This window comes from Halichondria panicea, chromosome 10, assembly GCF_963675165.1.
Source record: "Halichondria panicea chromosome 10, odHalPani1.1, whole genome shotgun sequence".
NCBI lineage: Eukaryota > Metazoa > Porifera > Demospongiae > Suberitida > Halichondriidae > Halichondria > Halichondria panicea.
The window spans coordinates 612,570-635,618 of record NC_087386.1 but is presented as its reverse complement, the minus strand read 5'-3'; the positions used below and the strand labels follow the sequence as shown (position 1 = coordinate 635,618).

Below are 23,049 nucleotides of genomic sequence, written 5' to 3'. Positions count from 1 at the left end.
TCGTGAAATATTGAAATCCAACCTTCAAGACCTTTAGAGACTCTGTGCTTTGTTTATCTTTCCTCCTACTATGAACAGGTTATAGCTGACAGGGTGAGTTGCAATATAATACTTATCAAATGAGTGTACAGTGCAGCACATAGAGCTAGTCTAAAGTAGAACCATTGTACAGATAGTGACAATGGTATTGTACGTGTGGGGAGTGGTGATTGTGTGCTCCCTACTACTCACTCATCACAATGGCGCACTATCAATGGGCCCCACTGAAAAGAAACACTACAAGTAAGTGTGTGTGTGTACACATTACCCTAGTCCTAGTAGTAGTCTAGAGGTTCCCATACTGGCCTTATTGTGTACCTACCTCAGCCTTTATTGTGTGGGAGGAATTTTGGTTTGTATGATTTGATTTTAATATTTTGGTTTCCAGGGACAAGGTTCTGGAGATGTTCAATCATGCCTACCGTTCATACATGGTGAGCCTATCACATGACGTGTCTATCTAATCACATGACTTTGATTTACACTGCTGACAGGACTTTGCATATCCTGCTGATGAGTTGATGCCACTGACGTGTAAGGGGCGTGTCCGGGGGGTGGAGCAAGGACGAGGGGACATTGACTTTACCCTGGGCAGGTTCTCCCTCACCCTCATAGACACACTGGACACTCTGGCTGTGAGTCAAGTATATACATATAGTGTGTGGGTGGTCAGGGCAACCACATCCCCTGAGGGGCCCTATTGGAGGAGAAGCTATGTAACTTATTTAGAAGCCATTACCGTGAATTAAGTAGCTACTGTATTTGTCTGGAGATGGTTTCCTGTATTGAATAGTTAATATAGATGCTTCCACCAGAGGCTCCTCTCTTACCTTGACTTCCTTCCCCTATATCTGAATCAGTACAATACACTATAGGAGAGGAAGCTGTACTCTAACTGTACTGTACATGGTAGCCTGTTATTATTAAAGGGGCAGGAGCAATCTCCCCCTCCACCAATGTACATGTGTTTGTCCCCTCAGGTAATTGGTTCGGTTGATGAGTTTTCCTCGGCTGTACAAAAAGTCATGACAGATATTAGCTTCGACAGTGACTTGGTGGTATCAGTGTTTGAGGCCAACATACGTGTGCTAGGTGGTTTACTGGGAGGTCACTTTGCTGCCCTGGCTCTCAAAGAGAAGGGCTACCATCAGTTGGCTTGGTATGATGGGGGGCTGCTCAGAATGGCAGTGGAAGTGGGGAACAGATTACTGCCTGCTTTCAACACCACCACATGTCTCCCCTATCCAAAGGTGACTGCTCTGTACTCTGGAAAATAGCCAACAGAAAATACATTTCAAAATTTTATACCAAATTTGAAACTGGTCTTAGTCCTAAGTGTACAGTATGTCATGTGGATAATACAACCTGTACATGTGTAGAAAGTGCTTTATTGTAGGCAAATCTCTGTTGCAAGTGCACTGCAATCCACTGTACTGTGCAAACTTGCCAACAGAAAATACAGTCCATTCTGTACTAAAATTGAAACTGGTAGATAATACAACCGTTACATGTGCTGTATTATATTGTGCCTCTCCTCAGATCAACCTTCGCCACGGTATGGGCTACCCTAACATGGAGAAGACAACGTGCACGGCATGTGCTGGGTCCATGATCCTTGAGTTTGCTGCCCTCAGTAGACTAACAGGTGCAGTGATTGTGTGTGTGTGTGTGTGCGTGTGCGTGCGTTGTGTGTGTGCGTGCGTTGTGTGTGTGTGTACATTACCAAATGCATTTTGTAGCTCTAAGAGTTGTCTAGGCTTAGATTGTTGGTTACATTTGATAGATACATTGTGTAATGGTCAAGCTCTCTCTCTCTCCCATCAGGTGATCCTCAGTTTGAGGTGAAAGCCCACCAAGCAATGGAGGCAATCTGGCGTAGTAGACACCGAGGGCACAATCTGGTTGGCTCAGTCATCAACGTACACAGTGCTGAGTGGACGAGAGTGGATAGTGGTGTGGGGGCGGGGATTGACTCATACTATGAGTACTGTCTCAAGTCTTACATCCTGTTGGGGGACAGGAAGTATCTGCAGAGGTTTGGGAAGGTGAGCGAGGGGTTATTGAAACACTTGGTGCTTACTGTTAGAGTTAAAATTGTGAGGTAAAGGAGTTAACAGAAACTGTGTATACAGTACAGAGCTTTAATATGTTCATGCAAGGTCAGCAACTTCATTTTCTTTCTTTACCCCCTCCCCTACAGCATTATGATGCCATCAAGAGATACATCACGAATGGGCCCATGCTAGTGGAGGTGAGCATGAATTCACCTCATCGAATGACTAGATCTTTCATGGACTCACTTCTGGCGTTTTGGCCTGGTCTACAGGTACACACACACACACACACACACACACACATGCACTGACTAAGAGAAACCACTAGCTCCCTTTAGGGGCCGTAACTTGTGTCCATATTAGAATTTATTTGTAGCTCTTTGATAAAGGTAGTACAAGATGGTAGGCTAAGATCAACAATTGTTTTTCGTGCCGTAGTTTTCTGTTTTGCCTTAATATCTCTGAACCTCTCTAGAACGGTTTGACATAGAAAAGTAATTCTTAGAGGCCGTCCGTCTATTGTAGTATGCAGTATACATTTTTGTATATACTGTACTTACCTAACCTTCATGTTTAAAATGACGGGGGTTGCTGTATCTATCTCCAGGTTCTGTGGGGTGATGTAGACACAGCTATCCACATTCACGACATGCTTTATCATGTGATGGAGAGACACAACTTCCTACCCGAGGCATTCACTCATGACTTCAGGGTCCACTGGGGAAACCACCCTCTCAGGCCTGAGTTCATTGAGAGCACTTACTTCCTCTACAAGGTACACTGTCATGTGTGTGTGGGGTGTGTGGGTGTTTGTGTGTGGGGGATGGGGGTGGGTGTGTGTGTGTGGGGTGGGTGGGGGTCCACGGAATTCAAGTTATGGCAACTGAAAAGAATAATTAAATTGAGGGGGAGGGAGAGTTGCAGTTAATTTCAACAGCTATTAACTTTAGTACCGTTGATCGAATCTCCAAAATTTTGTGATTTTCGGAAAGCTTAGAAAATTTCCTTTCAAATGATATATTTCAATCCAAAAATTTGTCGGGGCCATAATTTGTCATTTTTTGGCCTTGGACCATGGGCTATTATGGTATCGCCAAATTGGAAAATACTTTTATCGTTCAAATAAGAATTTTGATGATGCTATTTGAAAGGAGTGTTTCTAAGCTTTCAGAAAATAATATTATCGTTGAAATTGGATCCACGGAATTCAAGTTATGGCAGCTGATAAATTGAGGGGGGGGGAGTTGCAGTTAATTTTAATTTGGGGGTGGATGGGTGTGTGGGGGGGGGTGGGTGTGTGTGTGTGGGGTGGGGGTGGGTGTGTGTGTGTGTGTGGGGTGGGTGGGCATTAGCTGTACATGTATATATCACTTTCTGTTGTTTCGAAGAAAGCATCTCAGTAATTGGAATATTTCTGTAAGTACTGTAATTGACCAAAGCTTGTGATGCTACTGCTCTAACTCTACTCTCTGTATTATTTTGATGGCTAAGTAGTTAATGAACGATTATGTTGTGTTGCTACTGCAGGCGACTGGAGATCCATACTACCTGGACGTGGGTCGATCAGTGGTGAACAACTTGAACAAGTACGCCAGAGTGAGGTGTGGCTTCGCTGCCATCAAGGACCTCAGGACCAACGCTCACGAGGACAGGTAAGTCAAGGGAACCATGTGTCTGTGTATCTACTAATAGTTAGAATTTAGTTCCCCATGTAGATCTCGCAAAAACCTATATCAGTACTTGTATGACATCACTATCCTTACCAGAATGTAAAGGTTAGATCGTAAAGTCATAATAATCTCATTCACAAAGGGTTTAATATTCTAGTAGTACGATATCATTTCATTGGCAATCTTCGATACTGTATAGAATGGACTCCTTCGTACTGGGGCTGAGACGTTCAATTATCTGTTCTTGTTGTTTGCTGACGAGGGGGACAGTCCCTTGAACATGGATGACTTTGTGTTCACGACTGAGGCCCACCTCTTCCCCCTCTCCCTCGCCAGCGCTAACACCACCCTCAATAGAGTCGTCCAAGAGGCAGTGAGTGGGTACAATACATACACAGTGTAGCGGCTATGCTACTTCAGTATGCATTTTTTAGGTGCAGCTGCACATTGTAGGGGGGGGGGGGGGGGGGTAAGGCAGCTCTTTTATAGAGAGTACCTTCTTTTGAATGAGGTTATGGTAGCCTGGCTGTGTGTGAGTGTGTCATGTGATGTTCTCTCTCTGTGTAGTTGCTGGTGAAGAACACAGACCTGGTGAATATGAGCACTGTCACTGTCACCACTAGCGGACCAGACTCTTCCGGGAAGGCAGCAAAGAACAAACCAGTCGCTGACAGCTTCACTAAAGGTTCACTGAAACACACACTAGACATCATGTACAGTAGTAGCCAATAATCTGTCTAGTCAGCACAGTTGTCTAGTTCTGTTTATATACACACACACACACCCACACCCACACACACACACACCCACACACACACACACACACACACACACACACACACACACACACACACACACACACACACAGAATCTGTGGTGATCAGTGCGTACCTGACGTGCCCTAATGACCGACGACCGTTTGTCCTGTTGGACCGCTTTGAGAAGATGGTCTTCAAACTTTGCACCAGCTCAAGGTTCAACAAACGACCAACCAGGTAACAGCAGCAGCTTGGTTCATTGTAGTCAATACACAATAATTATGAAGCCTTTTCAAATTTGCTCTCAAATTCGAATAAAGTGTGCTATTGATACCTCCCCCACACACACACACACACACGCCCACACACACACATACAGTGCCAAGCGTAAGCGTCTCACTCCTCCTCGTCTCTCGATCAATTCTCTGGACTTCAAGAACCCAGGTCACCTGAAGATCCTCACTGAGCTGGGCATTGTGGTTCAAGTGGTGGAGGGAGACAAAGTGCAGGTCTCCCACAATATGGCCAAGGCCAATAGCCCTGAGGACGCAGAGGAGGGATGGTACCTCATGCAGGATATTGTCAAGCTCATGAATCAGCAGCACGTCACAGGTAAAATGCTTTTAGTGTTGTTGGTAATAGTACATGTACAGCTTTCAACCACATGTAATGTACTTCAATGTGCAGCGTCTTTAATGTATGGAGGTACATATAGGAATTGATATATACATACAGTACACAAAACCCTCCATCCTATAGTTTTATTTGCCAAATTTGAATAATCTGTTTCCCATAGCAATGACTGCAACTGTATTACGCCTCCTATTAGATGGTAGTCAGAGACAGACACCGAAGCTGGCTCGTATACTGACCCCTGCTGACCTCCAGGAGAGGGGCATACGACACGAGTTCACTGTAGGTCCAGCCATGTTCGGGCCAGAGCTGGGCGTGGGGGAGTTCCAAGTGGGAGGGGAGTTGGTGGAGATGAAGCCAATCGGTGGAGTACTGGACAATGGATGCTCCGAGTATGACCCCCAGGAGGCCCGGGATATTATGGGGAAGATCCTGCTCATTAACAGAGGAGGCTGCCTCCTTGTACTCAAGGTACACAGTGTTGTACCGTACACCATAACCATGTGGAGCCTATTAATGGTTACGTTACGTTATCTAAATGTTTCTCTTAAAGTGCCTGTGATATAATTATTGTTTTAGGAACAATTGTTCACTAATTGTATTCTACAGGCCAGGACTGCTCAGAAAGCTGGTGCAGCTGGGGTCATCATCACAGGTAAACTACACTGTCCAAGAGCTTGTAACTTTAGATAAAATTCTGTTTATAAAAGTCCTTGACTGTACGTACGTATATAGTAGTATTGCACACCATTCTGTGGTCTTTGTGAAATTGTATAATATGCTCTCTTAACGGTCCCCCCCCCTCCCAGATAATGTCAAGCAGTACAATACGACCCAGGTCCCTCCCTTCTCCATGAGTGGGGATGGATCCAGTGACATCATAATACCGGCTGTGTTCATGCAGCGATTGGACGCACTCCTACTCCGAGAGCTGCTCTCCAACGAGGCTGCTATCAAATGGTATAAGAGGACAAAGCAAGGGCAAACTCCACCCACTCAATCAGAGGTGGATTATAACGAGCAGGGGCCCACTCATGATGTGTGTAGTTCATGGTTCATCGAGCCAGTACAGTGGATGGAAAGCTCTCTACTGGGCAAAGTGGAGGGGAAGGTGAGGCTGCTACTTGTGCATTAGCTAAAAATAGATACGTATCTTCAAAGCCCGTAATTTGTGTTTGATTGTCCAATTTCAAACTGCATTCAAGAGCTCTCAGAATTACCTTTCCAATGGTGTGCTTAGATACATGTACTATTTTGTGATAAGTTAAAATCCAATTTTAACAAAGACTATAGCCTTGCGTTATTTTCTAGAATTCAACTGTTTAGCTCGTAGAATTTGCTATATATTCTTCATAATTATACACACACACACACACACACACACACACACACACACACACACACACACACACACACACACACACACACACACACACACACACACATGTGGCAGATTCTGTGTCTTTAGTGCTCGGCTCATCTGGGGTCATTCAACTGGTCAGGTGATCAGTGCTCGTGTGGGCAGTGGGTCACGCCCTCCTTCCAGATACACAAGGCACGAATAGACGAAACCAGAACACTCACTAGGAGAAAAGTGGACAAAACTGTATAGCTAGCAAATTACTGAATCATTGTCCAAATTCAAATATTAATTTTTTCGATCATTTGAAGGTTTATTGATTGAACAATAAATGATGTCATACTAATTCAATGTACCATGTACTGCATGTACAAATAATAGCATAAGAAGCGTCAATTATTATTCACTGCAAATTCAAAATTAATTTTTTCTATCATTAATTTGACAGATTATTGACTGGAGAATATGAATGATACCATACAGTACTGCATGTACATAGCATAAATATATTAGCAACTAATAAACAAATGGTCATAACAATTTGTCTGTTGTTTGGATAGTCCTCAAACTTGTGTCTATAGAAACGTGAGTCTGCTTGGCAGTGACAGCCGTCGTACTGTGGCTTGTTCTTGACTGCTCTGAGTTGTGCAAGGATGACGTGACATCGGTACTGATGTGTGTAGGCCCAGAGGAACAACAGAGTGGCTACAATCAGGCCAGCAAGGGGTGAGTCTGCAATGAAACATTCATCAAGGCTGACATTCAAATAGAGACTCCTAAACAAGAATTAACAACCCACACACAAGTCAACAATTACACTATAGTACCAAGGGCGTATAAAAGAAGAGAGGGCATGCAACTCCTATATGAGCAGAGTTCAAACGTGGGCGGATGCATGCGCATGACAGTGCATGAAATGCTAAAAATAGAAATTTCTATTTTTAGCACTTCATGCAAATGCACACATTCCTCCACCCACGTTTGAACTCTGCTAGCTACGTGTACTGATAGTGGAGTTGCATGCCCTCTCTTCTTTTATACGCCCTTGGTAGTACACTTAACACTTACAATTAATGTAAAATCAATGCGTTTTTTGCAGCCTCTGCATTCTGTAATGCATGCGCTATTATTCTAAATGAAGGAAGTTTGTGAAATATTGAAGTAAGAGCTACGCAATGGTTTTTGTCCCAGAGAGTTTTTATCAACTGTCAGTGAGCTAGCTGGTCTTGAAGATACCTACTATATACAGTAAGTGCAGTAGTAGTAGATCTAAGAGGTAGTCTAATGCTCAAGGATGATGGAACATCTTATATACATAGTAGGCATCTGCAGAATTGTGTAGAGGAGATGTTCCACCATCTTGGAGCATTAGTTTACCTCTTAGATCTACTACTACTGCACTATACTGCACTTACTGTGTATATAGTAGGTATCTTCAAGACCAGCTAGCTCACTGACAGTTGACAAACACTCTCTGGGACAAAAACCATTGTGTAGCTCTTACTTCAATATTTCACAAACTTCCTTTATTTAGAATAATAGCGCATGCATTGCAGATATGGAACGCCGTTTGCGACAAAATTCAGGCAGAATCTGATAGGCGTGTGCATCCAATATAAAATCGATTTTTGAAGATCGATTTTTAATAATCGATTTTTTACAGTTGATTTTCGATTTACACGTGAACGATCTTTGACAATCGATCTGATAATCGATTTTTGAAATTCGATTTTTGATAATCGATTTTTGAATTGACACTAGCCTCGAATCCAGGCCGATTAAAATGGATTCAAGGCTACAGTTAGGCCGCCCTTGAAACTCAGAACATGCACAAACTCCTTCTCCGCGGCCTGGAATCAAAGCTTGGCTTGGTTAGCTATCTCACATGATAGACTATATAAACGCAAAAGCGAAATATTATTGTTTTTTGGAACCATAAAAAAGAAGGGCCATAAGTCACAGTAAAAATCATTAATTTTAGAACTGTTCAGTTGATGCTATCTTATTTAGTTCCTTTGTGCACCCATTTTTGTATGCTTTCTCGCCAGCACTGTTTTATTTGGCTATCTTGTGTGTGCTTAGAGAGCTGAGAAAGAGTTTGGTGATTCCAGATACATAAAATGTGTAGAATAGAAGTCATGAATAGTGGCTTCTTTAATGCTCTAAGGATAGTCTCACGTGATACAGCTTTAGACAGGGGGGGCCCCCCCAGCCCACCTCAGAGCAGTTCTAAAATGGATTATCAAAAATCGAATTTCAATAATCGATTATCAAAAATCGATTATCAAAATTGGAATTTCAAAAATCGATTATCAGATCGATTGTCAAAGATCGTTCACGTATAAATCGAAAATCAACTGTAAAAAATCGATTATTAAAAATCGATTTTATATTGGATGCACACGCCTATCACATTCTGCCTGAATTTTGTCGCAAACGGCGTTCCATATGCAGAATGCAGAGGCTGCAAAAAGGCATTGATTTTACAATGACTTCAATGTAAAAAGGTGTGCCAGCTCAGCACAATTTTACTGCGGAAGCTATACAGGAAGTAGTTAGTGGGCGTTGAAATAGCAATCAAAATTCCAGGTTCTTAAACGAGAATAGGACTATTACTAGACTGAATACCGTACAGAGGTGGGTAATTTTCGTAGGGCAAAATATTTGTGGTGTTCGTGGTTGGACCTCTAACCACGAATGAAGCGACTTTGCCTACCTTTACCTGCTCCAACCACGAAAATATTACCCACGAAATGTCTCAATATTGCTAAACAACAAATATTTTGTCCCCCGAAAAATACCCGCTATACGGTATGACTATACATGAATTCAAATGCAGCAGTGCTGTTGGTCCCAATAGCGGTAGTCGTGTGTGCAGTGGACAGTGGCTGGTATAGTAGAGGAATACAGAGTAGTTTCACACCACCCCCCACACGTAGAAGTGGGTGAACCACCTGCAGAGGGGAATAAAGACCTCCTTAGACTGGGACAATGCAATTACAACAACTACAAGTCAGGACAGTCTCAGCTAGGGAGCTCACTATTGTAAATCACAATCCAGTACTTAGCTAGGTGTTACAAGCTAGCTAGACTTGTAGGGGGTTCTCGTTACAAGAGGTAGACTGATACACTGTATATATTGACCCTGACTGACCTCCTTGAGTCTTGGGCACACTAGGGATCATCCAGCTCCAGTCACTCTCACTCCTCAGCTTACCATACTTGTACACATCTCTGGTGAAACTTGGCAGATATTGTCTCCAATAGACAAGAGCATGAACTAGCAGTCCAGAACCAATCCACAGTAGCCAGGAGATGCTCACATGCTGCATCAGCTGATCAGCCATTAGCCTCTGGCACACGAGAGTGGTCGACCAGCTTCCCCGCTTTGTCACTGAGATCTGCACGTGTGTGTGTGTGTGTGTGTGTGGGGGGTGGGGGGGTGAGTGGGTGTGTGGGGGGTGAGTGGGTGTGAGAGGAAGGACATTCTGTACTATATATAACAGTGGTAGCAACACTGAATTGAAACAGTACACACACAAGAAACTGCAAGTGCTGGTGTTGCCCAGCTGTGCATGTCCAATGCTGACACAGGAAAAAGCATGACCTTATAATTAAGTCTACAAAATATGGATGGCAGATATAAATACATACCAAACTCAATGAAGTGGTACGGTCGACTGGCCTTGTGTACATCGTTGCCATGTTGCTCACTGAAGTCTTTGTGTAGATTCTCGAGGTAGTTAAAGGCCAGCTTGGCAGGATAGGTGGGGTCACACAGGGCGAGGTAGCATATCCCCTCCTCAAGGATGTAGCTGTGTGGGGGGTCCATGTTAGTGTGTGTGCTTCAAGCTCAAAGTCATCTCCCCTCATCCACCATTAAACTGGAGTATAATATCACCAACCAAGTTCCAACTATTCTTAGACTACATGTACACTGGTAGTTCCTTGTTAGACAATCACTATAGAGGGACCTATGTATAACACACACCACTTACAATGTGTATGGTACAGTTAAGCAAATGCTCACAAACAAAAGGCCATCCATTGCATCAGTTTATACCATGACAGAGCACCAATCATCATACACACCACGAGGCAATAATGACATTCACAGGAGAGTGCTTACTGGAACACCATACGACCCGGATCACACTCGATTGAGCATCGAGGGGGGCTGACTGACGACAGCTTGCGGAATATCTGCTTGGCCTTGGGTTGGTATTCAGCATAATCCCGGCCAGACTGCAGAGGGAGAATGCAACAATTCAGTTAATTCAAGCTGTTAAAGATAGCACACACTACACACGTATTATTCTAGCAAGGTTCTCTTTATATGTCTACAGAATCATGACTTGACAACTATTCATGTCACTGAGCTGCATACAGTATAGTACAGTGTCCTGATGGGACCAATGCAGACTGTACTGTATTATCTACTGTAGCTCCTCTACCTCTTCATTGACAATGGATGTGGACAGAGGTAGTCCATCACTGGCTCTGGCAATTAGTGTCAGGTGGGCCATTGTTCCTGAGCTCTTCTTTCCTCAGTGCTTCTTCTTCTGATACGTACTTGCTTTATGTATGTTCTGTGCTCTATTTGGAACAATAATTATGTGTCCTTTGAACCCTTTCTTTATTGAACAATGTGTGGGTGTTGCTACAAGCCCCTCCCCCTCATGCCTCTAGCCACCCACAAAGAAATATATGGGGCATTCCAGACCTTCTCTTGAAATGGCTGAATCTACACACTGAATGCTGCTAGTTCCCCACAGTTGATGGAGGATGGGCTCACTGATTATGATAGGGTATGATATTCACATGATAGATGGATACTCAATGATCAGTGCATTCTCCTAGTGCCTAGATGTACTTGTTGACCACCCATAAACACACTTGGCATCATTCATTCATCACAGTATAGTGCCTACACTCTACCCTGTCAGTGTGAGGTGTTTTATCTCATGTTGTTGTTCTTTCCACATGTACCACTCTCTCTGGATGGACAACAGTGGACGATTGAGGTACGTTGTGTTCAATCACATTCTACCAAGCTGACATGCTTGTGCTCTGAGCACTTGTTGTTAGGAGGTAGACAGTGTAAAGAAGAGCACATACAGATAACTAAATGTGATACTATTCCCAAGTAAATCTACTCGTAGTAGTACTTGAAAGTATGCATGGTTAATCAAGTGTTTCAGTCTGCATGTTTGGCTGTCCACAATTGTTTCCCCTGCCCTGTGTCATGCAATCACCAGTGTACTGTATCACTGCACTAATGTTCTCTTCCTTCCATTTCATGCATCTCCACCTCACCTTTGACTGACCCTCTGAAACAACAGACTGTAAGTTGGTGTGTGTTGTCAGAGTATTTAGTGTCTGTTGCATATTCTGTGATGTTTCTACTTCCCCATTATTACTCTTGTGTGTGTGCAGTGCCATAGTGTTATATAGGGAAATATTTAATATGATCACATTCAACCTCGTAATCATTCATTTACTATCTTCCCACGTGTTTGCCCTGTGGACTCTCCCTCTCTGGATCAACAGTGTGTAAGTTGTGTTTGCACGTGCACACTCATTTTAATGGTTACTAGGAACTTGTAAATTGTCTTTGTCTCTTTCCATATTGCCAACTTGGTATTAGCCGAGGCCCACACAACTTATTAGGTTGTAGTTTTAATATTCGTAGAATATACACCTAAGTTCATTAGTTGGTACGTACATTATCGTGTTTGTCTCTTCCCATGCACACACTCATTCCTATGTTGGACCACACACTGATTTGGACTACTGTAGGAGGTGAGCTTCTTACGAGTACTCAATGTCCACACACTAAAATGGTTCAGCTGCAATGTGTACGGATGTACTGGTTACCTAGCATCATTAGCGTGTGTCCCTTGTCCTCTAGAGCTGACCCTCTCCCTCGTATAGGGTAGACCACGGCTTTAAACTTGTTCAATTCGTAATCCTTTTTTTGGGCACAAGTTCGAAATACTACCATTGTGTACATGTAAATTTGTAAATTAAGTGCCCTACTGAACATACTACAATTTCCCAACTTTAAAAACCCAGTGACGTACGGCTACAATCTGGTGGGGAGCGAGCCGGTGAAAGAGTGTCCGGCCGTCGCCATTCTTGCCAAGGCTCAGGCCCGAGCTCAGGCTCTCAACACACTGGGGGCAGCCATTGGAAGACAGGTAGCTGTCTACTTGTTTTAATATATTCGCTGCAATTTTAAATATAGCTTATCTGTACCAGCTGCTGTTTTTATTTATTTATCTTGTAGAATGGCGATAAGGCAGCCTCACTGGCAGTGGCAGAACAGTATGTGGCAGCTTTCTCCCAACTGGCCAGGACCACCAACACTCTCATCCTGCCAGAAAAGACTGGTGACATCAGCTCAATGGTCTCACAGGTGTGCTGTGTGTGTGATGTGTGCTGTGTGTAAAAACACCGCATATTAGTGTATATTTTTTCTAAATCAGGCCTGTTTTCAGAGCTATCTTGCATTGTCCATAACTGTGTTAGGAACGTCCAATAATTTTGTTCATAGAGTGCATTTATGATAATGATTATATTGCTTCTTGTTCTGTGATCGCAGGCTGTTGGAATATTTGGTCACATGACATCAAACAGTCCTTTGAAGTCCGCTGATGGTGAAGAGGGGACCCCCCACGACCCACCCTCCACAGAGCAGACACTGGAGCAACTCACTGCCTCTATTGACAAGACAATCGATGAGAGTGTATTTAGGTCCGTGCTCAGCGAAGAGAAGGCAGCAAAGAAGGACAGAGATACACACTTCACTCTAGATACTTCACCAACGAGACCAACTGACGACGAAAAGTAACACTCGTGCTAGTGAGGGTAACATTTTTTGTGGCCGTTATATATTATCTTTAGAAAAGATGCTTTTGTCAATTGTTTTATAATTATAAGGAATGTTGCGAACTGCACTGTGCTAGTGTATTTTACATTATAAAAAAAAAAAACATAAAAAAAAAACTATCACTGTAGCCGGGGCTGTTGACTATCACAATGAAAGACTACAGGCCAGAGGGCTGTGATCTAATGAAAGACTACAGGAAGGGCTGGCTCCTGTTGACTATCACAATGAAAGACTACAGGAGGGCTGTGATCTAATGAAAGACTACAGGAGGGCTGTCTACTATCACAATGAAAGACTACGTATACAGGAAAGTGAGTGACCAGTTTCCCGGCCACCCACTACAGCTCCGGAGCCCCGGTTTATAACCCACACGCCACATGGGTGAACTGCAACAAGTCAAAAACGTAGGAGGAAGGGGATCTTTTAGCCTCGATCCAAGGCCGCACTGAAGATGAGGCCTTTTATGCACTGAAAAGGAGGAGGGGCTAAGGATGCATGGAGATCTCTTTACCCACTTCCCTAATATTAATTACATGAACCATCGGGAGCATCATGGCTGAGTTAGAGGGAGCCAAAGAAAGCATTTCCTTCTATGTGAATGGAGGAAAAGTGTGAAGTATGCATGCTAGTATACTGCTAGCTAAACTGCATTGCATCCTGGATACACATTAAATTAATTTTAATTATGATAATTATATATACACCGTGTGTGCAGGTTGTTGTGGAGAGCCCGGACTCGGAGACCACTCTATTGTACTTCCTAAGAACGCAGCGTATCCTCGTAAACCTCTTTCATGCAAAATGTATATTTCGTATTGAGGAGCATCATACGAAAATTAAAACTACGAAATTATTCTACATTCTACATTCTATATTACAATAGATTCAACGTCACTATCCTGAGCTGTACGAATATTTATTAAAAATGGGTAAAATGTAGTTATACAAAAATGTGTACCAACAAAATTACCCGCGTATGCGTATATTGAGTATATTGCACGAGTACTTTCCTTAGCGCCCCGTCCCTCTAGTCCGCCTAACAGATACTAAGCTTGGGTGTGGAGAGGGTGGGTGTGGTGCCTGTACGGTGATGCTCTCCTGGTATCAAGTGGGCGTGGTTACACATGCTGCCGTCAACGCTTGTCTTGCCCCCCTCTGTTCTGTGGATGGTATGGCGGTCACCACAGTGGAGGGGATTGGTAGCTCCCGCGATCTCCTTCATCCTGTTCAGGTGATCATATACGATACAAAGTCAGTTTGCATTCGCTTAATTCCTTCCTGCTAACAGTTTTGCAGTCTTTTGATTCTTTTCAAAGACTTCTCACTTTTCCTCATAGATATCAGATGAAATTATTACTTCCAACTACGATATCTCACAACATGTTCCTCCTCTCCTCCCATGCAGGAGCGTATAGTGCGTGCCCATGGGTCACAGTGTGGCTTCTGCACCCCCGGTTTTGTCATGTCCATGTACACTCTCCTCAGGAACAGCCACGCCCCCTCAGAGAAGCAGATTGAGGGAGCATTCGAAGGTACGTATGTGTACAAAGTCACCTCTGTATCTCTAGTGTGTGTGTGTGTGTCCTCAGGCAATCTGTGCAGGTGTACTGGGTACAGGCCCATCCTAGAGGGATTCAAAACCTTCTCACAGGTGAGCTTCACCTGTGACCCCCCCTACACACCACACCCCCCACATACTGACCCCACACACACAATGCCCCCCACAGACTGGCTGCTGTGGCGGTGCTACCAAATGCTGTATGGACGTCAAAAGCTCTGATGGAATTAAGACTATCAAAGGTCCTTCTGTCCTCTTTGATGCCTCCAAATTCCGACCCCTTGACCCCACCCAGGAACCCACCTTTCCCCCAGCACTCAGGACGGAGCTTCTCATCCCATTGGCTATCAAGGGGCCGAGGGTGTCATGGTATCGACCTTTGACCCTGGACCAGTTGCTGGTGTTGAGAGCAAGGTTCCCTCAGAGCAAGTTGGTCATTGGAAACACGGAGATAGGTGAGTAGTTGTCAAGGAGACTGTGAGGTACTGTATTAGCAAGCGTATTATAATAACGTTCTTACTATGCGATATTTGATTCCTACTGTATACTTTATATACTTGCTACAGACTACAGTAATGACAATGATTTGATTTGCAGTAGCTCATGTTGTGTTTGTGTGTATTCTCCTGTTTCTGCCGCATACCCACTGCCGTACACATACACACAGGCGTGGAGGTAAAATTTAAGGGGGCCTTCTACGATACTCTCATCAGCTGCTCTTAAGTGCCTGAGCTCAACAAGATGGCGGTCACTGACGAGGGACTGACAGTGGGAGCATTTGTGACACTCACCCGACTGGAGGAACAGCTCAAGCATCTAGTGGAGTCTCTACCAGGTTTGATTATATGAAGTGGCATTTTTGTGATGTTCTACTAATTAATGCTAACGTCCGCACACATGCATTCTATCTGTGCTAACGTAATTTGTGTTCAGATTGTCCAATTTCAAAACTGATCAGAATTACCTTTCCAATGGTGTGTTTAGATTATATTATACAGAGAACAAGAAGAGGACATTCTCTGCTCTCCTGGAGATGCTGCGGTGGTTTGCAGGACAACAGATCAGGAATGTGTCGGTCAGTACCCCTCCCTAATATCGTATAGCGGGTAATATTCGTTGGTGAACATTTTCGTATGAACTACCCAATTACATATTTCGGATTCTAAATATTTGTACAGCTGAGAATAGTGACGTAGAACCTGTTGCACATAATAATTTTGCAGTTTATAATTTTTGTATTAATGCTCGAAAAACGAACATTTCCTACGTAAGAAAATAACCGGCTCTAAGGTACTCTGTATCCTGTAACTGTGTCCCCTCAGGGTATTGGGGGAAATATCTGCAACGCTAGTCCAATCTCAGACCTCAATCCAACTCTGTTAGCGGCCGGAGTGAAGCTAACCATAGCAACCAAAGGTAGTGATGTTACCAAAATTTGGGAAATTTGAACCGAAGACTGCCAAATTAAAGTTTTCCTGTGGACACAATGTCATTGCTGTATTGCCACGGATGTTAAATTAAAAAACCGCTAAGTCGGTTTAAATGGCTCATTCGCCAGATATCATACCTGCCAAATTTTCTTGTTATACGTATAGGTATATAGAAAACCCTTTCTAAACTATCCTATTGCACTAGCAAAGATCTCCTCTGATCTCTACAGACAGTAACCGGGGTGATAGTGATGGACCCCAGCTTCTTCACTGGCTACAAGAAGACATCCATTAAGCCGGGGGAAATACTACTATCAATCCTCATCCCCTTCACCAAAGAGGTAGGTCATGGTAGTGAAGGGCAGGGGAGGTCATGGTAGTGAAGGGCAGGGGAGGTCATGGTAGTGAAGGCAGGGTAGGTCATGGTAGTGAAGGGCAGGGGAGGTCATGGTAGTGAAGGGCAGGGGAGGTCATGGTATAGTGAAGGGCAGGGGAGGTCATGGTAGTGAAGGGCAGGGGAGGTCTGACATGCATGCACGAATCACTACCATGTACTGAGTTTGTCACTATCCCCCATTTTTTCCTTGCAGTATGAGTTTGTGCTGAGTTACAAGCAGGCTAGGAGGAGAGAGGATGACATTGCCATCATCAACGCTGGTCTTAGAGTCGTCTTAGCACCACCAGCGGGTGATTCCGATTGGACGGTCCAGGACTGTTGCCTTAGTTACGGAGGGATGAGTTACATAACTACAGTGGCCAAGAAGACGCAGGCTTATCTCATTGGAAAGTGAGTACACACATACAACAGTAATGTGTTTTTAGTATAATAATATTGCGTTAAATTATTTCATTCATTAATCACCAGGCCATGGTGTGAGTCTACACTGGAGGGGGTGTGTCCACTACTCCTGGAGGACCTGCCCCTCTCCCCTGATGTACCTGGGGGCATGCCGGACTACAGGCGCTCTCTTGTCACATCCTTCTTCTACAAGTTCTATCTCACCGTCCTCTCTCGTTTGGAGTGAGCCCCTGCCACAGAATCTCGTTAGTGCCACAAGGTCAGTGGTCCATGGTGTGTATTGTTGCTAGGTTACCGTTAGCCTCATCATTACCAGGAATATTTATTACGGTTTTAATAGACGTGGTTGTTTCGGGGAAACCAATACGAACACACTGTTTCCACGTCTGTGTAGATCACCTAAGGCAATTTAGAGCTCTGTTTCTACCCTATTTCTACTCTCTGTGTATAGGCTGGTCCTTTCAACTGTGATATTACTCGTCCACCTGGTTGTACTATACCCCCCAGGTTGTTTGAGAGACCCCCAGTGCAGAGTAGTCAAGGGTTTCAGAGTGTGAAGTCTTAATAGACTCATTCACAAAGGGTTTAATATTCTAGTAGTACGATATCATTTCATTGGCAATCTTCGATACTGTATAGAATGGACTCCTTCGTACTGGCTGAGACGTTCAAGTATCTGTTCTTGTTGTTTGCTGACGAGGGGGACAGTCCCCTGGATGACTTTGTGTTTACGACTGAGGCCCACCTCTTCCCCCTCTCCCTCGCCAGCGCTAACACCACCCTCAATAGAGTCGTCCAAGAGGCAGTGAGTGGGTACAATACATACACAGTGTAGCGGCCATGCTACTTCAGAACATATTTTTATGCATTTTTTTGACAACTACAAATTATAGGTGGGGGGGGGGGCAGCTCTTTTATAGAGAGTACCTTCTTTTGAATGAGATTATGGTAGCCTGGCTGTGTGTGAGTGTGTCATGTGATGTTCTCTCTCTGTGTAGTTACTGGTGAAGAACACAGACCTAGTGAATATGAGCACTGTCACTGTCACCACTAGCGGATCCAGACTCTTCCGGGAAGGCAGCAAAGAACAAACCAGTCGCTGACAGCTTCACTAAAGGTTCACTGAAACACACACTAGACACCATGTACAGTAGTAGCCAATAATCCCGTCTAGTCAGCACAGTTGTAGTTGTTTATAATTATACACCCCCTCACACCCACACACACACACACACACCATGAATTAAGTAGCTACTGTATTTGTCTGGAGATGGTTTCCAAACTTGTACACCTCCATCACTAACCCCCCCCCACACACACACACACACACACAGGCGTCTCTTGTTCACTGACGAGAGTGTCCTCCCTCACGAGGTGGGTAAAGGAGAGGCTGCTGTCAAATGGTATAAGAGGACAAAGCAAGGGCAAACTCCACCCACTCAATCAGAGGTGGATTATAACGAGCAGGGGCCCACTCATGATGTGTGTAGTTCATGGTTCATCGAGCCAGTACAGTGGATGGAAAGCTCTCTACTGGGCAAAGTGGAGGGGAAGGTGAGGCTGCTACTTGTGCATTAGCTAAAAATAGATACGTATCTTGAAAGCTCATAATTTGTGTTCTGATTGTCCAATTTCAAACTGCATTCAAGAGCTCTCAGAATTACCTTTCCAATGGTGTGCTTAGATACATGTACTATTTTGTGATAAGTTAAAATCCAATTTTAACAAAGACTATAGCCTTGCGTTATTTTCTAGAATTCAACTGTTTAGCTCGTAGAATTTGCTATATATTCCTCATAATTATACACACACACACACACACACACACACATATACATGTACACCCTCACACACACACACACCTGTATGTGCAGCAATACTGGTCTTGGTCCCAAGAGTAGCCATTGCCTGCAAGATGCCATCAGATGTCTTGCTGAGAGTGGCACACCACACGACCGTCTCTCAGCCCAACAAGTCAGTGTCCCTCTGTGTACTATGATGTTACTTTAACCGAAAAAAAAAAAAGGAAAGCTCTCTACTGGGCAAAGTGGAGGGGAAGGTGAGGCTGCTACTTGTGCATTAGCTAAAAATAGATACGTATCTTGAAAGCTCGTAATTTGTGTTCTGAGTGTCCAATTTCAAACTAATTGATGCATTCAAGAGCTCTCAGAATTACCTTTCCAATGGTGTGCTTAGATACATACTAGTTTTGTGATTAGTCAAAATCCAATTTTAACAAAGACTATATAGCCTTGTGTTATTTTCTAGAATTCAACTGTTCGTTCACACACACACACACACACACACACACACACATGCGGCAGATTCTGTGTCTCAAGTGCTCGGCTCGTCTGGGGTCATTCAACTGGTCAGGTGATCAGTGCTCGTGTGGGCAGTGGGTCACGCCCTCCTTCCAGATACACAAGGCACGAATAGACGAAACCAGAACACTCACTAGGAGAAAAGTGGACAAAACTGTATAGCTAGCAAATTACTGAATTATTGTCCAAATTCAAATTCATTTTTTCGATCATTTGAAGGTTTATTGCTTGAACAATAAATGATGTCATACTAATTCAATGTACCATGTACTGCATGTACAAATAATAGCATAAGAAGCGTCACTATATTCACTGCAAATTCAAAATTAATTTTTTCGATCATTAATTTGATAGATTATTGATTGGAGAATATGAATGATACCATACAGTACTGCATGTACATAGCATAAATTATATTAGCAACTAATAAACAAATGGTCATAACAATTTGTCTGTTGTGTCTATAGCAAACGTGAGTCTGCTTGGCAGTGACAGCCGCTGTACTGTGGCTTGTTCTTGGCTGCTCTGAGTTGTGCAAGGATGACGTGACATCGGTACTGATGTGTGTAGGCCCAGAGGAACAACAGAGTGGCTACAATCAGGCCAGCAAGGGGTGAGTCTGCAATGAAACATTCATCAAGGCTGACATTCAAATAGAGACTCCTAAACAAGAATTAACAACCCACACAAGTCGACAATTACACAGTAGTACCAAGGGCGTATAAAAGAAGAGAGGGCATGCAACTCCTATGAGTAGAGTTCAAACGTGGGCAGATGAATGTGCATGACAGTGCATGAAATGCTAAAAATAGAAATTTCTATTTTTAGCACTTCATGCAAATGCACACATTCCTCCACCCACGTTTGAACTCTGCTAGTTACGTGTACTGATAGTGGAGTTGCATGCCCTCTCTTCTTTTATATGCCCTTGGTAGTACACTTACAATTAATACTTAATCAAGGTATGTACAATTACTACTGAATACCGTCAAGGGCGTATACAGAGAAGAGGGCATGCAACTCACTATGTACCCTACGTACTCATCCGACTTCGTATCAGAGACCGAATATGCTAAAAATAGAATCCAGTATACGGACGTGAACAAGTGGGCGGTGTTGTTTACGGAGTTATAATTATGGGCGTGTACATCAGAGCTGCCTAGCCTTTGCTAGCTAGCTAGCTAGCTAACAGTGGAGTATTATTTTAGAGAAGTGTCATGACCAGTCCTAGTCCAGCCAGGTCCAAGACAACCCCTTCGAGCGGGAAGTTAAGTGCTGGGCGCATTGTTAAGAAGTACCAGAGACTCAGGAAGACAGGTTTATTGTACCTAGGTTTCATCTTCTTGGAGTTGCAATTGTTGGATGGTTTGCCTTGACACTGCTAGTACGAGCCATACTGCTGCTGAGAACTAGTTTTATTATGCTGCAATCGAGCTAGCTAGCTAGCACAGATATAAAAAAGACTTTGATTTACCTTGTGCGGTCAAAGATTACGCGTGGGCGTTTTGTGGGCAGTTCTAAAAATAGCTCAATACGAAGTCGGATGATTCTGAGAATTGGGCGAGTTGCATGCCCTCTTCTCTGTATACGCCCTTGATACCGTACAGAGGTGGGTAATTTTCGTGGGGCAAAATATTTGTGGTGTTCGTGGTTGGACCTCTAACCACGAATGAAGCGACTTTGCCTACCGTTACCTGCTCCAACCACGAAAATATTACCCACGAAATGTCTCAATATTGCTGAACAACAAATATTTTGTCCCCCGAAAAATACCCGCTATACGGTATGACTATACCTGAATTCAAATGCAGCAGTGCTGTTGGTCCCAATAGCGGTAGTCGTGTGTGCAGTAGACAGTGGCTGGTATAGTAGAGGAATACAGAGTAGTTCCACACCATCCCCCACACGTAGAAGTGGGTGAACCACCTGCAGAGGGTAATAAAGACCTCCTTAGACTGGGACAATGCAATTACAACAACTACAAGTCAGGACAGTCTCAGCTAGGGAGCTCACTATTGTAAATCACAATCCAGTACTTAGCTAGGTGTTACAAGCTAGACTTGTAAGGGGTTCTCGTTACAAGAGGTAAACTGATACACTGTATATATTGACCCTCACTGACCTCCTTGAGTCTTGGGCACACTAGGGCTCATCCAGCTCCAGCCACTCTCACTCCTCAGCTTACCATACTTGTACACATCTCTGGTGAAACTTGGCAGATATTGTCTCCAATAGACAAGAGCATAAACTAGCAGTCAAGAACCAATCCACAGTAGCCAGGAGATGCTCACATGCTGCATTAGCTGATCAGCCATTAGCCTCTGGCACAAGAGTGGTCGACCAGCTTCCCCACTTTGTCACTGAGATCTGCACGTGTGTGTGTGTGTGTGTGTGTGTGTGTGTGTGTGTGTGCGTGTGTGAGTGGGTGTGAGAGGAAGGACATTCTGTACTATATATAACAGTGGTAGCAACACTGAATTGAAACAGTACACACACAAGAAACTGCAAGTGCTGGTGTTGCCCAGCTGTGCATGTCCAATGCTGACATAGGAAAAAGCATGACCTTATAATTACGTACCAAACTCAATGAAGTGGTACGGTCGACTGGCCTTGTGTACATCGTTGCCATGTTGCTCACTGAAGTCTTTGTGTAGATTCTCGAGGTAGTTAAAGGCCAGCTTGACAGGATAGGTGGGGTCACACAGGGCGAGGTAGCATATCCCTTCCTCAAGGATGTAGCTATGTGGGGGGTCCATGTTAGTGTGTGTGCTTCAAGCTCAAAGTCATCGCCCCTCATCCACCATTAAACTGGAGTATAATATCACCAACCAAGTTCCAACTATTCTTAGACTACATGTACACTGGTAGTTCCTTGTTAGACAATCACTATAGAGGGACCTATGTATAACACACACCACTTACAATGTGTATGGTACAGTTAAGCAAATGCTCACAAACAAAAGGCCATCCATTGCATCAGTTTATACCATGACAGAGCACCAATCATCATACACACCACGAGGCAATAATGACATTCACAGGAGAGTGCTTACTGGAACACCATACGACCCGGGTCACACTCGATTGAGCATCGAGGGGGGCTGACTGACGACAGCTTGCGGAATATCTGCTTGGCCTTGGGTTGGTATTCAGCATAATCCCGGCCAGACTGCAGAGGGAGAATGCAACAATTCAGTTAATTCAAGCTGTTAAAGATAGCACACACTACACACGTATTATTCTAGCAAGGTTCTCTTTATATGTCTACAGAATCATGACTTGACAACTATTCATGTCACTGAGCTGCATACAGTACAGTGTCCTGATGGGACCAATGCAGATTGTACTGTATTATCTACTGTAGCTCCTCTACCTCTTCATTGACAATGGATGAGGACAGAGGTAGTCCATCACTGGAGCTCTTCTTTCTTCAGTGCTTCTTCTTCTGATACGTACTTGCTTTATGTATGTTCTGTGCTCTATTTGGAACAATAATTATGTGTCCTTTGAACCCTTTCTTTATTGAACAATGTGT

At 43.8% G+C, this 23,049-nt stretch overlaps 2 protein-coding genes, 1 long non-coding RNA gene and 2 pseudogenes across 7 annotated transcripts; 3 read left to right on the top strand and 2 right to left on the bottom strand.

Moving 5' to 3' along the window:
* The first annotated feature begins 22 nt into the window (after window positions 1–22).
* LOC135342898 (ER degradation-enhancing alpha-mannosidase-like protein 3) lies at window positions 23–6,854 on the top strand (annotated as a pseudogene).
* A 56-nt stretch (window positions 6,855–6,910) lies between these two features.
* Window positions 6,911–11,111, bottom strand: LOC135342920 (vesicle-trafficking protein SEC22b-like). Of its 3 annotated transcripts, none has more exons than XM_064539810.1 (6): window positions 10,969–11,111; window positions 10,644–10,759; window positions 10,169–10,329; window positions 9,669–9,915; window positions 7,930–9,468; window positions 6,911–7,246 (listed from the first exon to the last, which is right to left on the bottom strand). In XM_064539810.1, exons 1-4 carry the CDS (start codon window positions 11,038–11,040, stop codon window positions 9,854–9,856), a joined length of 411 nt encoding a protein of 136 aa, XP_064395880.1. In that variant the 5' UTR covers window positions 11,041–11,111; the 3' UTR covers window positions 6,911–7,246; window positions 7,930–9,468; window positions 9,669–9,853. The 3 variants fall into 3 exon arrangements, with proteins under 3 accessions (XP_064395880.1, XP_064395881.1, XP_064395882.1); XM_064539811.1 differs by having other exon boundaries at window positions 9,316–9,468; XM_064539812.1 differs by having other exon boundaries at window positions 9,338–9,468.
* A 1,240-nt stretch (window positions 11,112–12,351) lies between these two features.
* Window positions 12,352–23,049, top strand: part of LOC135342887 (uncharacterized) — a 76,297-nt pseudogene continuing 65,599 nt past the window's right edge.
* On the top strand, window positions 17,316–18,668 carry LOC135342923 (uncharacterized). Its single transcript, XM_064539815.1, has 4 exons — window positions 17,316–17,452; window positions 17,833–17,998; window positions 18,192–18,310; window positions 18,528–18,668. The coding sequence occupies exons 1-3, from the start codon at window positions 17,328–17,330 to the stop codon at window positions 18,294–18,296; spliced, it is 396 nt and encodes a 131-aa protein (XP_064395885.1). The 5' UTR covers window positions 17,316–17,327; the 3' UTR covers window positions 18,297–18,310; window positions 18,528–18,668.
* On the bottom strand, window positions 19,519–23,032 carry LOC135342925 (uncharacterized). 3 transcript variants are annotated; one of them, XR_010396987.1, is made up of 6 exons: window positions 22,888–23,032; window positions 22,568–22,683; window positions 22,093–22,253; window positions 21,637–21,881; window positions 20,201–21,440; window positions 19,519–20,133 (listed from the first exon to the last, which is right to left on the bottom strand). It is a non-coding gene; the product is annotated as an uncharacterized LOC135342925 (long non-coding RNA). The 3 variants fall into 3 exon arrangements; XR_010396986.1 differs by having other exon boundaries at window positions 20,227–21,440; XR_010396988.1 differs by having other exon boundaries at window positions 21,310–21,440; window positions 22,888–23,022.

Excerpts from the sequence above, each read along its gene's own strand:
- LOC135342920 (XM_064539810.1), bottom strand. The coding sequence starts at position 11,040 with ATGGCCCACCTGACACTAATTGCCAGAGCCAGTGATGGACTACCTCTG. Across the intron at positions 10,330-10,643 it reads CCGGGTCGTATGGTGTTCCA|CTACATCCTTGAGGAGGGGA; the intron begins GTAAGCACTCTC and ends CCCCCCACACAG. Across the intron at positions 9,916-10,168 it reads GTACCACTTCATTGAGTTTG|ATCTCAGTGACAAAGCGGGG; the intron begins GTATGTATTTAT and ends ACACACGTGCAG.
- LOC135342923 (XM_064539815.1), top strand. The coding sequence starts at position 17,328 with ATGTACCTGGGGGCATGCCGGACTACAGGCGCTCTCTTGTCACATCCT. Across the intron at positions 17,453-17,832 it reads AATCTCGTTAGTGCCACAAG|AATGGACTCCTTCGTACTGG; the intron begins GTCAGTGGTCCA and ends GATACTGTATAG. Across the intron at positions 17,999-18,191 it reads ATAGAGTCGTCCAAGAGGCA|TTACTGGTGAAGAACACAGA; the intron begins GTGAGTGGGTAC and ends CTCTCTGTGTAG.